Raw genomic sequence first — 13,739 nt, forward strand, 5'->3', positions numbered from 1 at the left:
GCGCTCTCCCTGCGCTTCCTGCCGGCCGGAGTGTGGGAGGCGGGGCATCCGGGTCCCTTGGCGGCCGCTTCGGGCCCTGGAGCTCTGCGGAGCGGCCCCTGCCAGAAATAGGAGGTGAGGCCGCCGAGTCTGCAGCTAGAGCCTGCGAGTTGACACATCCCCTTCCCCAAAGCCCCCCACCGCGTTGTCAGAGGGCTGGCGACGGAATTCCAGTTCGTAATGGGCACTTTCACCTTTCAGGGGTTGACAGCCCGGGTGACCGGCGCCCAGGCCTGCGGCGCCTCCTGCATTTCCCCCAGGCCCGGCGCAGCGCCCCGGTTCTCACCGTAGCCGGGGTTACCCGGAGCGGCTGCGCGCGCGGCCTCTGCCAGCTGCGTTCCTGCCCCCCGCCGGCGTTGCCGCTGACGCTTCGGCCGCGGGGATCTGGCCTCCCGCCGCCACCTCATCCCCCTGAGGAAGACTCTCAGAGACTTCCAAGGTGGCATCTTTCTGCTGGGACGCCTTGAAGTCCTGGGGCAGGCGCAGCAGGGGGAGGGTGCTGTGCATCGAGCAGAAGGAGAGAATAAAGGAGGGTGGGTCGTCATGCTCGGCTGATGTTTGATACTGGTGTTTCGGCTTTCCGTTTATGAAATGGGTGAAGGACATGTGTTTTTCTTCTGGAACCGTGCCTTTTTTGCACTGTTTATTTTAATTTTCCTTTGACTCCACTATCCATTCTTCCTCAACAAGCATGACTTTCATTTGTTTTTGTTTGCACCCTTATCCTTTAAAATCAGTTTCTCAGGTTTTGCCTCAAAGGATTTATGTACGTGTCCTCCAAGTGAGATGAGAAGTAAAGCCTTGTATTTCATTTCTTAGTGATTATATTCATGAAGCTTGACTTTTAACATGAACAAGTCCTGACAAGAATTTTAAAATTGTTTATTTAAGGTGTGAATTTAAAACCTCAGTCATGGAGTTAGCCCACAGTTTATTGCTCAATGAAGAAGCTTTGGCTCAAATCACTGAAGCAAAGAGACCAGTTTTTATCTTTGAATGGTTGCGATTTCTTGATAAAGTCTTGGTTGCTGCCAACAAGGTATGGTATTGCTTTTTATCTAGCTGAGTTAACATATGTAAAGAATATTATGTGAATATGATTTGTAAGAAAGCACAGTATGTTTTGGAGGTTGTGGGTCACTTAAGAATATTACATTGTAGTAAAAATTTCTTGTCTGTCCTTTTTCTATCCTGTGGCAAAACTGAAACCTCATTTAAATCCAGCTTATTGCTTGGATAGAGGCTTCATATTTCTTCCTGAACATCAAAATTTGAGTGGAGAAAAAGATTATGTGACTGCTCTCATCCTAAATTCATTATCTCCAACATCAAGTGGTCCCTTAGTATTGTGTAGCAGTTTCAGTATCTTCACTTGTCTCTCTGAAGAGTTAGCCTTTTTTTTTTTTTTTTGGTCTTTCCTTCACAGTCTTTTCGTCCAAATTACTTTTCAATATTTGTGTGTTTTACTTTCTGTTTTTAAAATTAGATGCTGTGTTTAAAATTAGGAAATCAAACATCTGAGGATCTTTTACTGTCTGCTCAAATTTAAGAGGGAAGAGGATATATGTATACCCATAGCTGATTCATGTTGAGGTTTGACAGAAAACAGCAAAATTCTGTAAAGCAATTATCCTTCAATTAAAAAATAAATTTTAAAAATAAAATTTAAGAGGGAGTAATAAAAGTTTGCTGGGCAGAGTGACATTTGTTAACTGTGCTTTGTCATACTGGTCCAGTTCTTTGAGGAACTCTTTATAGGTTTCTCTTGGCTAGTCGTTCCCCACAAGAGCCTTTTTTACTTTAAAGTGTCCTAAGTCAGACTTTATTTTTTTGGGCTCCAAAATCACTGCAGATGCTGATTGCAGCCAGGAAATTAAAAGGCGCTTACTCCTTGGAAGGAAAGTTATGACCAACCTAGATAGCATATTAAAAAGCAGAGACAGTACTTTGCCAACCAAGGTCCGCCTAGTCAAGGCTATGGTTTTTCCCGTGGTCATGTATGGATATGAGAGTTGGACTGTGAAGAAAGCTGATCACCGAAGAATTGATGCTTCTGAACTGTGGTGTTGGAGAAGACTCTTGAGAGTCCCTTGTACTGCAAGGAGATCCAACCAGTCCATTCTAAAGGAGATCAATCCTGGGTGTTCATTGGAAGGACTGATGCTAAAGCTGAAACTCCAATACTTTGGCCACCTCATGCAACGAGTTGACTCACTGGAAAAGAATCTGATGCTAGGAGGGATTGGGGACGGTAGGAGACGGGGACGACAGAGAATGAGATGGCTGGATGGCATCACCGACTCTGTGGACATGAGTTTGAGTGAACTCCGGGAGTTGGTGATGGACAGGGAGGCCTGGTGTGCTGTGATTCACGGGGTCTCAAAGAGTCGGACACGACTGAGCAACTGAACTGAACTGAACTGAACTGAAGGTATATGACTAGCTGCCTAGATTCTAGGATTTGGTGGAGAAGGCTAGGGGCTTCAACATTCAGTACGTTAACTTTTACTTAGGCCCCCTGTTGTCAGTGTAGTTTTCCCAGCCCACAATTGTGCCTGAGCTTGTGAAGTCCAGAATGAAGGAGAGAGATATGAGAGTCTTACAGCTTCTTGAATAGACTGTCAACCATTCCCTTCACTTCTAGGTACAACTTTACTCTCTCCTTCATGAGAACTTTGATGCCTCCAAACAAAAGCCTTAGCTACATGAGCTTTTAGGGGGTTCTCTGTTGGAAGTTGGGTATCTTCTACCTTTCCCTATTGAGCATAGCTGGCTTCTATATTTTGAATTCATTCTTTGTTTTCCTTGCCCTTGTGTACTTGTGCTTTTTAATTACTTATTTATTTCTTTGATTGCCCTGGAGTATAGTTTCTGTAGAGACAGAATTAACACATGGATTCATTACAGTCTAAATGTAAAAGTTCCTATTTTCTCTTAAACTCACTCCATCTGAGTATGTGTTGCCTCCATTTCACTGAAACAGATATTCTTTTGCCCGAACCAATGGTCAGTATGCTGTCTTAATGGACCCATCAGCAGCTTTTCACTTAGCTGAAATACTAGGTGAAATAGTATTTTCCTCTGTCTTGAAATACTTAAAACATTTTTAATTTTGTTGTGATATTGAAAAATAAAAGGAGTATGTAAAAAGTTAGCCAAATTGTGAAGCATAATAATATGAACATCTGTGCTCCCTTCATTCCCATTACAAAATAAATTGTTAACAATACCGTTGATGCACCATTGGTGTGAAGCTTTTCCTATTTGTGGTTCCTAAGAAACTGTTTGCTTTTAGTTCTCGTCCAGCTTCACTAGTTACTCCTCCTCTTTTGCTGGCTGTTTCTCAGTCCTGGGCACAGTTTTTTTATTTTTTAAATACATCTTACTTATTCCTTCAGTGACACCATCTAATGTCATGACTTTTACTACCATCTACACAATGATTCTCAGATATCTAACTACCTGCTCCACCTCTACCTCTTGGATATCTAAATGGCATCTCAAAGTTAGAACCAAATTCTTGATTTAACCCTCCAAACCTGTCCTTTCCCCAGTACTCTTTATCAGGAAATGACCATTTCATCCTTCTGGTTGCTCAAATCATAAACTGTAGAGTCATTCTTCACTTCCCTCTTTCTCTCAAACTTCACATCATGTTTCTCAGCAATTCATATTGGTTCTATCCCCTGTATATGTCCAGGATTCAATTATTTTTCATTATTTCCATTGTTACCGCCCTCATTTCTCATCGAATTTTTGCCACGACTTTTTAAGTGCTCACCATGCCTCTAACCATGTGTGTTTGTAGAGTATCCTCAGCTCAGTAGGCAGAATGAGCCTGTTAGAACATTTAATCATGTCCGTCCTCTGCTTCAAACTTTCAGAATAAAATAGAGTTCTTACAGTGGTGTCTGAGGCACTGCATGACCTGGTCCCTTCTCCCATTCTGTCTTCGTCCCCTGCTGCTTCCTGTGTCTTACTCTGCTCCAGCCACACTGCCTTCTCTATCCTCAAGCATGCTGAGCAGGGCCTTTGCACTTGTTCCCTGCCAGGAATGTTCTTCTCCCAGATATCTGCATAACTCTCATCGGTTTCTCTTCAGGTTGCCTTTTTGTTACTAGTCTCTATAAAACAGTAAGAACTTACACCGTTCTTGTTTCTTTGTAAACGCTCTTTCTCCCCACTAGGATGTAAACTTCTTGACTGCAGAGGCTTTGTCTGTTGTGGTCACTCTTGCTCCCCAGTGCTTAGGATAGCGCATGGCATGTATGTGCACAATAAATATTCCTTTAGTGAATGGATGAATTCTCAGCACTGATTATGAGTAAACCTGAATATTTTTTCTGTTGCCTAGGGCTCTTCAGAATGTCTTTTGGTCTCCTTTACTGAGCTATATAGCTTTGTGAGCTACTGAGTTTGCTTTTACATGGGGCCCTAGCTGAGTTCTAAGACATTAATTGTCCATACACTCAATATTTCACATCCTTTGATTGTTTTATTTTTTAATAAGCCAGTGTGGAAACTTTTTGGATATAAAGTAGTCACTTTTACTGATAGCTAGCTTTGTGGAATTGGAGAAGAATGAAGGAGAATATTTAATCTCCTTTAAATTTAAACAAAACAACCTTTCGTTGACTAAAAGATAAAATTATGTATAAGAAAAAAACTGATGTTCTTTTTTTTTTTTTAACAGACTGATGTAAAGGAAAAACAGAAAAAACTTGTTGAACAATTAACTGGATTAATAAGTAGTTCACCTGGACCACCTACGCGAAAATTGTTAGCTAAAAACCTTGCAGCCCTTTATAGCATTGGGGATACTTTCACTGTTTTTCAAACACTTGATAAATGTAATGACATTATCAGAAATAAAGATGACACTGCAGCCTACTTACCAACAAAACTGTAAGTACTTACTTTGAAATTAACCCTTGAAACTTGTGTATTTTTTCAGAGTAATTTATCTCAATAAGGGAATGACAACCCACTCCGGTATTGTTGCCTGGAGAATTCTAGGGACAGAGGAACCTGGTGTGCTATACATCATAGGGTTGCAAAAGAGTCAGACATGACTGAGCGACTAATACTTACACATTATCTTAATGAAGGGCTGCTGATCTTAAAGATTCCCAGGTAGATGGAGCCTGGGGCTTGCTGTTCACAGTGAAAGCTCTAAGTAGGTCTGGGGAAGGAGTTCTGTTTCAATGTATGCTCCATTGTCCCTGGGACTTGTAGCAAACTACAGAGAATTGGTTTGATGTCAGTTTGCACAGGGGTTTCTGGTAATTTTGAAGGAGATAATATTCTTGGCTGGGATAGAAAGAAAAGATGTTCTAGGTGATGAAATTGATGCAGGAACAGGCAAACTATAGCCCCCAGGTCAAATCCAGCTTGCCACCTATTTTGTAAATAAAGTTTTATTAGAATACAGACACGCTCATTTAGTAGTGCTTTGATGCCAAAATGGCAGAGTTGAGTACCTGAGACAGAGGCCGCTTCCCTGGGAGCTCAGCTGGTAAAGAATCCACCTGCAATGCAGGAGTGAAAAAGTGAAAGTCAGTTGCAAAATTGTGTCCTACTTTTTGCATTTCCATGGACTGCAGCCTATCCTGCTCCTCTGTCCATGGAATTCTCCAAGAGTACTGGAGTGGATTGCCATTTCCTTCTCCAAGGGATCGTCCCGACCCAGGGATCGAACTTGGGTCTCCTACTTTGCAGGCAGATTCTTTACCAACTGAGCCACTAGGGAATGCAGGAGACCCTTGTTCAATTCCTGGGTTGGGAAGGTCCACTGGAGAAGGGATAGACTACCCACTCCAGTATTCTTGGGCTTCCCTCGTGGCTCAGACAGTAAAGAATCCTCCTGCAATGTGGGAGACCTGGTTTTAATCCCTGGGTCAGGAAGATCCCCTGGAGAAGGGAATGGCTGGCTACCTGCTCCAGTATTCTTGCCTGGAGAATTCCATGGACAGAGGAGCCTGTCAGGCTGCAGTCTATAAGCGACTTTCACTTTATTGACTCCTAAGTTAAGGACTTAACCCAACTCCAAGCACATACTTGTGGTTTGGATCTAGGGCAGATATTTTCAGAGGACGTCTTGAGGATAACGGCCTTAGGGATGCACCTTGTGAAAGAGTCCATTAAGAAAATCAGCAGTTATAGTACAGTAAGGAGTGCTGTGGGAGGGAAAATAACACCTGAATAAACTTAGCTGTGGTGTGAGGGAAGAGCAGTGTCAGTGAAGACTTCTCAATAAAGCATCAGCCAAAGAAGAACCATCAAGTAAGGCCATATGGAAATGAGTCAAGTAAGGGGTTAAGATGGGAAAAGGGGAAGATGGATGTGATGGGTTAGGGACCAGCAAGTATTATGGAAAGGGCCAGGTAGTAAATAGGTTTGGGTTTGTTGAATATCTCTGTTGCAGCCACTCAACTCTGCCATAGACAGTATGTAAATAAATGAGTACAGCTGTATCCCAGTAAAACTATTTACAGCAGCAGGTGGCAGGCTGGATGATGGGCCAGATTTGGCCTGCAGACTGTGTTTCCCAGCCTGTTTTCTGAACAAAGGAAGCTTATAACTGGAAACAGAGCTGGCTTATTTATACCTTATTTCCAGTACAGAATAGTGGAGGGGATAAGTTCAAAAGAAGATGATGAATCCAGTTCTGTACATGCTGAGTTTGAGTCCACGTGACAGTGTGTAGTAGGCAGTTGGAAATCCTGGTCTGGGTTTCAGAGACCTGAGCTGAGAATGTTGTTTTGGTGAGTAGAAAGAGAATGGAGATTTGGGAGTAGGCTGAACCTGTGGTCTGGATAAAGTTACCTAGGAAGAGTGTATTACTGTTTTGAGAGGAGAAGGTGCCAAGGATACACCTTCACAACACCAACATTCAAGGATCCAGGACCAGTATAACAGCTTACAGATGAAATGGGGAGACTATTCTGAACTTGGACACTGGTGTTTAGGTCTGTTTTCAACTACATAGGTATGCTGTGATTAAATTTTGTGTTTTTTGGGATGCATATGGATCTTAAAAGTGCTTTCCAGTTTATTCTGGAGTTTGGAAGTATGTTCATAGTTGTATGATTTAGTTCTCCATTACTTAGCAAATCCACACATGATTTTATAGTTCTGATAAAGCAGAGTTTATTGCATATTACTTATTACTCATATGTATTTCCAGTGGATTCATGGGTTCTATTTAGGAATTCCATAATACATTCTGGCAAATGACCTCAGACATTTTTAGCTTTGTTTTCAGCCTATAAAGTATTGAAAAAAGCATGGAATTTGGAGTCAAAGAGTTGAAGATCGAGTCTCTGATTCTACTGTTTGTTGCTTGTAGGATAGTAAACTAAATTAATTTAATCACTCTCAGCCTCAGAGTAACTTGTTCAGGACACATAGCTTTTGTGTGGCAGGTCCTCGGATTTAGGTGGAGATTTGCCAGACTCCAAAGGATACATGCAGATTCGCCTGCAATGCAGGAGATGCAGGTTCAATCCCTGGGTTGGGACGATCCCCTGGAGAAGGATATGGCAACCTACTTCAGTATTCTTGCCTGGGAAATCCTTAGACAGAGGAGCCTGGCAGGCTATAGTCCATGGGGTTGCAAAAGAGTCAGACAGGACTTAGCAATGAAATAAGAACAACAAAAGGAAAGCTTGGGTTTCTTTCCAAAGGATAGGTATGATTTATTATATGAATATATGTTTATTCTCTTACTTTCTGACAAGAATACAGTTTGATTAACCGTAGTATTTGTTAACAATTATAAAGAATAAACAAGGCATTTATTTCTAAAAAATTTTAAATTGAAATATACTTGGTTTACAATATTGTGTTAGTTTCAGGTATATAGCAAAGTTATTCAGTTTTTATATATATATATTCAGTTTTTATATATATGCAATATATATATATTTTTCAGATTATCTTCCATTATTGGTTATTATAAGATATTGAATATAGTTCCCTTTCAGAGAAGGCAATGGCAACCCACTCCAATACTCGCTTGGAAAATCCCATGGACGGAGGAGCCTGGGAGGCTGCAGTCCATGGGGTCACGAAGAGTCGGACACGACTGAGCGACTTCACATTCACTTTTCACTTTCATGCACTGGAGAAGGAAATGGCAACCCACTCCAGCGTTCTTACCTGGAGAATCCCAGGGACGGCACAGCCTGGTGGGCTGCCATCTATGGGGTCGCACAGAGTCAAACACGACTGAAGTGCCTTAGCAGCAGCAGCATAGTTCCCTTTGTTGAACAGTAAATCCTTATTGCTTATCTATTTTATGTATAGTAGTTTGTATCTACTAATCCCATACTCCTAATTTATCCCTGCCCTCCTCGTCCCCTTCGGTAACCATAAGTTTGTTTTCTATGTCTCTAAGTCTCTTTTTGTTTTGTATTTAGATTAATTTGTATTATCTTTTAGATCACACAAATAGGTGATATCAAATAATATTTGTATTTCTCAGACTGGCTTATTTCACTTGGTATGATATTCTCTGGGTCCTTCCATGTTGCTGAAAATAGCAGTATTTCATTTTTTTTTTTATGGCTAAGTAATATTCAATTGCATATATACATATATATACACCACATTTTCTTAATCTGTCATTTGTTCTCTTGCCATCTGTGCCATCTGTTGATGGGCATTTGGGTTGTTTTCATGTCTTGGCTATTGTGCTACTACGAACATTGGGGTGCATGTGTATTTTTGAATTAAAGAGTTTGTTTTTGGGGGATTTATGCCCAGAAATAGGATTGATGAATAACATGGTGGCTATATTTTCAGTTTTTTGAGGAACCTCCATATCAGTACTGTTTTTCATAGTGGCTACACCAGGTTACGTTCCCACCAACAGTGTAGGAAGGTTCCCTTTTCCCTACACCCTCTCCAGCATTTATTATTTATAGATTTTTTTTTTAATACTAGTCAGTAATCAACAAGGTGTTATTGAAAGTTTAAAATTTGTGGACAAAAATATCCTGTACAAATACAAGTTGATTTCTGAAAATTAAAAAAATGACAAAATTATTAATCTGAACAGTGTCTGATGAGAATGTCACTTCTTACAGGGCTGCAGTGGCCTGTGTTGGAGCATTTTATGAAAAAATGGGGAGAATGTTAGGCAGTGCATTTCCAGAAACAGTGAATAATCTTTTGAAATCTCTGAAGAGTGCAGAGGTAAGTTTTACGACAAGTATTAAATGTTTTGCTTGTGGTGGGAGTTAGGTGTTAGTTAAAACCTATGTTTGCCTTTTTCCTGTTAAGTGTATTACTCATGTGGCTTAGCAAGAGGATAATTTAAAATTATTACTTGCAAAAAATATTACGTGCCCCTTGTTTTAATGCACAGTTCCTCATATTTCAAGGAGAAAGGAAATAATGCTTTTCCTTAACAAAGAAGAGGTTTACATTAATCCCAGGGATATTTTTGTAGTGCCATATTGTTTTTTTGTACTATAGCTAATGTATTAGTTTTCTAGGGCTGCCTTAATAAATTACCACAGGATGGATGGCTTAAAACAACAGAAATTTATTGTGTCCCAATTCTGGAAGTTTAAGTCTGAAATCAAGGTATGAACAGGGCCATTTTTCCTCTGATGACTCTTGGGAATAATCCTTCCTTGCCTTCTTAGTTTCTCGTTGTTACTGGCAGTCCTTGGCATTTGTTGGTATTCCTGGGTTTGCAGATATATCTCTCGTGTCTCTATCTCTGCTGTCATACAGTGTTCTACCTATGCATCTGCTTCTGTGTGCAAATTCTCAATAGTATAAGGGTACCAGTCATTGAATTAGGGTTCACGCTGATCTAGTATGACCTCATCTTTACTTGATTTCATTTCTCTCTCAGTTCAATTCAGTCGCTCAGTCGTTTCTGACTCTTTGCAACCCCATGGACTGCAGCACGCCAGGCCTCCCTGTCCATCACCAACTCCCGGAGTTCACTCAAACTCATGTCCATGGTGTTGGTGATTCCATCCAACCATCTCATCCTCTTTCGTCCCCTTCTCCTCACCTTCAATCTTTCCCAGCATCAGGGTCTTTTCAGATGAGTCAGTTCTTTGCATCAGGTGGCCAAACTATGGGAATTTCAGCTTCAGCATCAGTCCTTCCAGTGAATATTCAGGACTGATTTCCTTTAGGATGGACTGATTGGATCTCCTTGCAGTCCAAGGGACTCTCAAGAGTCTTCTTCAACACCACAATTCAAAAATATAAATTCTTCGGCGCTCAGCTATCTTTATAGTCCAACTCTCACATCCATACATGACTACTGGAAAAACCATAGCTTTGACTACATGAACTTTTGTTGGCAAAGTAATGTCTCTGCTTTTTAATATGCCGTCTAAGTTGGTGATAACTTTCCTTCCAAGAAGTAAGCGTCACCATCTTCTTCCAAGAAGAAGTCACCATCTGCAGTGATTTTGGAGCGCAAAAAGAGTCTGCCACTGTTTCCGTTGTTTCTCCATCTATTTGCCATGAAGTGATAGGACCAGATGCCATGATCTTAGTTTTCTGAATGTTGAGTTTTAAGCCAACTTTTTCACTCTCCTCTTTAATTTTCATCAAGAGGCGCTCTAGTTCATCTTCACTTTCTGCCATAAGGGTGGTGTTATCTGCATATCTGAGGTTATTGATATTTCTCCCAGCAATCTTGATTCCAGCTTGTGCTTCATCCAGTCCAGCATTTCTCATGATGTACTCTGCAGATAAGTTAAATAAGCAGGGTGACAATATACAGCCTTGATGTCTCCTTTTCCTATTTCAAACCAATCTGTTGTTCCATGACCAGTTCTAAGTGTTGCTTCCTGACCTGCATACAGATTTTACAGGAGACAGGTCAGATGGTCTGGTATTCCCATCTCTTTCAGAATTTTCCACACAGTTTGTTGTGATCCACATAGTCAAAGGCTTTGGCATAGTCAATAAAGTAGAAACAGATGTTTTTCTGGAATTCTCTTGCTTTTTCGATGATCCAACAGATGTTGGCAATTTGATCTCTGGTCCCTCTGCCTTTTCTAAATCCAGCTTAAACATCTGGAAGTTCACGGCTCACATACTGTTGAAGCCTGGCTTGGAAAATTTTGAGCATTACTTTGTTAGCGTGTGAGATGAGTGCAATTGTACAGTAGTTTGATCATTCTTTGGTTTTGCCTTTCTTTGGGATTGGAATGAAGACTGACCTTTTCCAGTCCTGTGGCCACTGCTGAGTTTTCTAGATTTGCTGGCATATTGAGTGTAGCACTTCACAGTATCATCTTTTAGGATTTGAAAGAGCTCACTTGAAATCCCAGCACATCCACTAGCTTTGTTTATAGTGATGCTTCCTAAGGTTATCTGGGAACCTAACTTCCAAATAAAATCATGTTTACAGGTAAAAGGGCATAGGACTGATCTTGTCTTTTGGCTGGACAGTATTCAATCCACAGCAGCTAATATGATATAAAGACAGTTCTGTTTTGTCATTTCAATTTGTTATTACTTCTGAAAATTCTTTGCTCAGTTGGGGTTAACTGAAAATAGACCAAGCACTGGTCTCATAGTTTAATTCTTTATCTAGGAAAACTAAAGGTTTCTTGGTCAGCACCTCTTCTGAGAACTCTTTGTCTATTCATTTATTAAATAAGAGTTGAGGGCATATTCTCAGGCATTAGGCTTATAAAGATGGATAAGATCTACCATCGACCTCAAAAAGCTTACTATCTAATGAAAGAGATCTGTATTTAAATCAGTATACTATCAGAAATATGAATCAAACACTGTAACACTACAAAAACAACAGTTCAAATTAGTCCCAATAATTTCATAGTTTGGAATATATCTGAGAAGTTTTAAAACTGTTGGATATTTTATTCCTCTTTTAGATGCTTTATGTTACTTAGGTACTTTTTGTAACTTTTTGCATTCTGAAAGTTGGATCCTTGAGAAATTATTATATTGAAGCTTTTGGATATATCATGTTCTCATTATTTGCATTTCAACAGGTCCTGGAAACATTAGAATATATTTACTTATTGTAACATAATTTCTCAGGTATTATTTTGTTGAAGTCAATAATTATTTTTCCTTTTAGATACATTTTAGAATACTTTTTTATTTTTCATTACTTACTATTTATGTTTAGAATTAAGGCCATTAGGTCCAGAGAAATTTGTGTATTGGTGTGTTCTTATTTAAATGTGGAATTTTCTTTATGTTCATTTGTAGTCTCAGGGGCGAAGTGAAATCTTAATGAGTCTACAGAAAGTTCTGAATGGACTGGGTGGTGCAGCAGCTTCCTGTCATCGTGATATTTACAAGAATGCCAGGTCCCTCTTAACTGACAGGTCAATGGCTGTTCGATGTGCAGTTGCCAAGGTTCGTTCTTAGCTGGTTTATATCATTGCTTCTTAACCTGCTTGCTCTTAAATAATCAATGATTTTTTTTTTCTTTGTTTTAAAATATGGTATGATTTTTGTTCCCATGGATTAGTTTAATTTCATTTTCTAGAGTCATATATAAAAGGGAATAATGTTGTATTTGCTTTTTTTTGGCCTGGCTTCTTTCACTCAGCATAATTATTTTGAGATTTTTCAGTGTTATTACATGTATTGATAGTTCATTCCTTTTTATTGCTGAGTAGTAGTTCATTGTATGTATATACCACAATTGGTGTATTCCTTCACCTATTATAAGTATTCGGGTTGCTTCCAATTTTGGCTATTACCAAAAAAGCTACTGTGAACATCTGTGTACTAGTTTTTGTATAGACACATGCTTTTCTTTCACGTGGATGAATACCTGGGACTGGTATGATTGGATCATTAGAATTCTAGATTTACATTTAATTTTTGGAGAAGTTCCCACCTTTTCCAAAGTATTGTGATATTTCCTCTTTCTCCATGACCCTTATCAACAGTGAGTATTGCCAGTCTTTTAACTTTTAACCATTCTTATGGATATGTACAGGTATCTCATTGTGGCTTTAATTTGCATTTCTAGACTAATGATGATCATATTTTAGGTGCCTATTTGCCATTCATATCTTTGATAGAGAGTCTATTCAAAAATTTTTGCATTGTTACTGAGTTATTTGTTTTCTTATTATTGAGTTTTGCGAGTGCTTTGTAGATTCTTTGTATTTTCCTGTATCACATAGGTTATTTCCAAATATTTTCTCCCACCCCGTGGTCTGTATTTTTAGTCCCTAAATCATTCTTTTCTAAGAAGAGGAGTTTTGAATTTTGTCAAAATCCAATTTATCCATTTTTCTTATGTTAATTATGCTTCTAGTGTTGTATGTAAGGGGCTTCCCACGTAGCTCAGCTGGTTAAAAAAAAAAATCCACCTGCAATGGAGGAAACCCCAGTTTTATTCCTCGGTTGGGAATTTCCCCTGGAGAAGGGATAGGCTACCCACTCCAGTATTCATGGGCTTCTCTGGTGGCTCAGACGGTAGAGAATCCTTCTGCACTTCAGGAGACCTGGGTTTGATCCCTTGGTTGGGAAGATCCCCTGGAGGAGGGCATGGCAACCCATAGCTTGCCTGGAGAATCCCCATGGACAGAGGAGCCTGGTGGGCTACAGTCCAGGGAGTCTGGCAGGCTACAGTCCATGCAGTAGCAAGCAAAGAGTCAGACACGACTGAGCAACTAAGCACAGCACAGCACAGCATAGTATCTGAGACAACTTTCCTAGCCCAA

The 13,739-nt window shown here is 40.0% G+C and overlaps 1 protein-coding gene across 4 annotated transcripts in view; it reads left to right on the plus strand.

Annotated features, from left to right (window-relative positions):
• The first annotated feature begins 44 nt into the window (after window positions 1-44).
• HEATR5B (HEAT repeat containing 5B) overlaps window positions 45-13,739 on the plus strand; it is a 97,067-nt gene continuing 83,372 nt past the window's right edge. For 3 of the 4 annotated variants that reach the window (XR_016038616.1, XM_088841540.1, XM_055399485.2), the window contains exons 1-5: window positions 45-114; window positions 931-1,078; window positions 4,733-4,944; window positions 9,129-9,237; window positions 12,265-12,414. Coding sequence is in view for 3 of the 4 variants with exons in the window: in XM_088841540.1 (XP_088697666.1) it covers window positions 953-1,078; window positions 4,733-4,944; window positions 9,129-9,237; window positions 12,265-12,414 (597 nt within the window). In the remaining variant the exon portion in view is untranslated. Of the gene's footprint in view, window positions 115-191; window positions 213-930; window positions 1,079-4,732; window positions 4,945-9,128; window positions 9,238-12,264; window positions 12,415-13,739 lie in introns of those variants that run through there. The other variant, XM_088841541.1, reaches the window with a different exon arrangement.

Source organism: Moschus berezovskii, chromosome 11 (genome assembly GCF_049115385.1).
Source record: "Moschus berezovskii isolate FMDL1 chromosome 11, NW_MosBer_1.0, whole genome shotgun sequence".
In the NCBI taxonomy this organism is placed as follows: Eukaryota; Metazoa; Chordata; class Mammalia; order Artiodactyla; family Moschidae; genus Moschus; species Moschus berezovskii.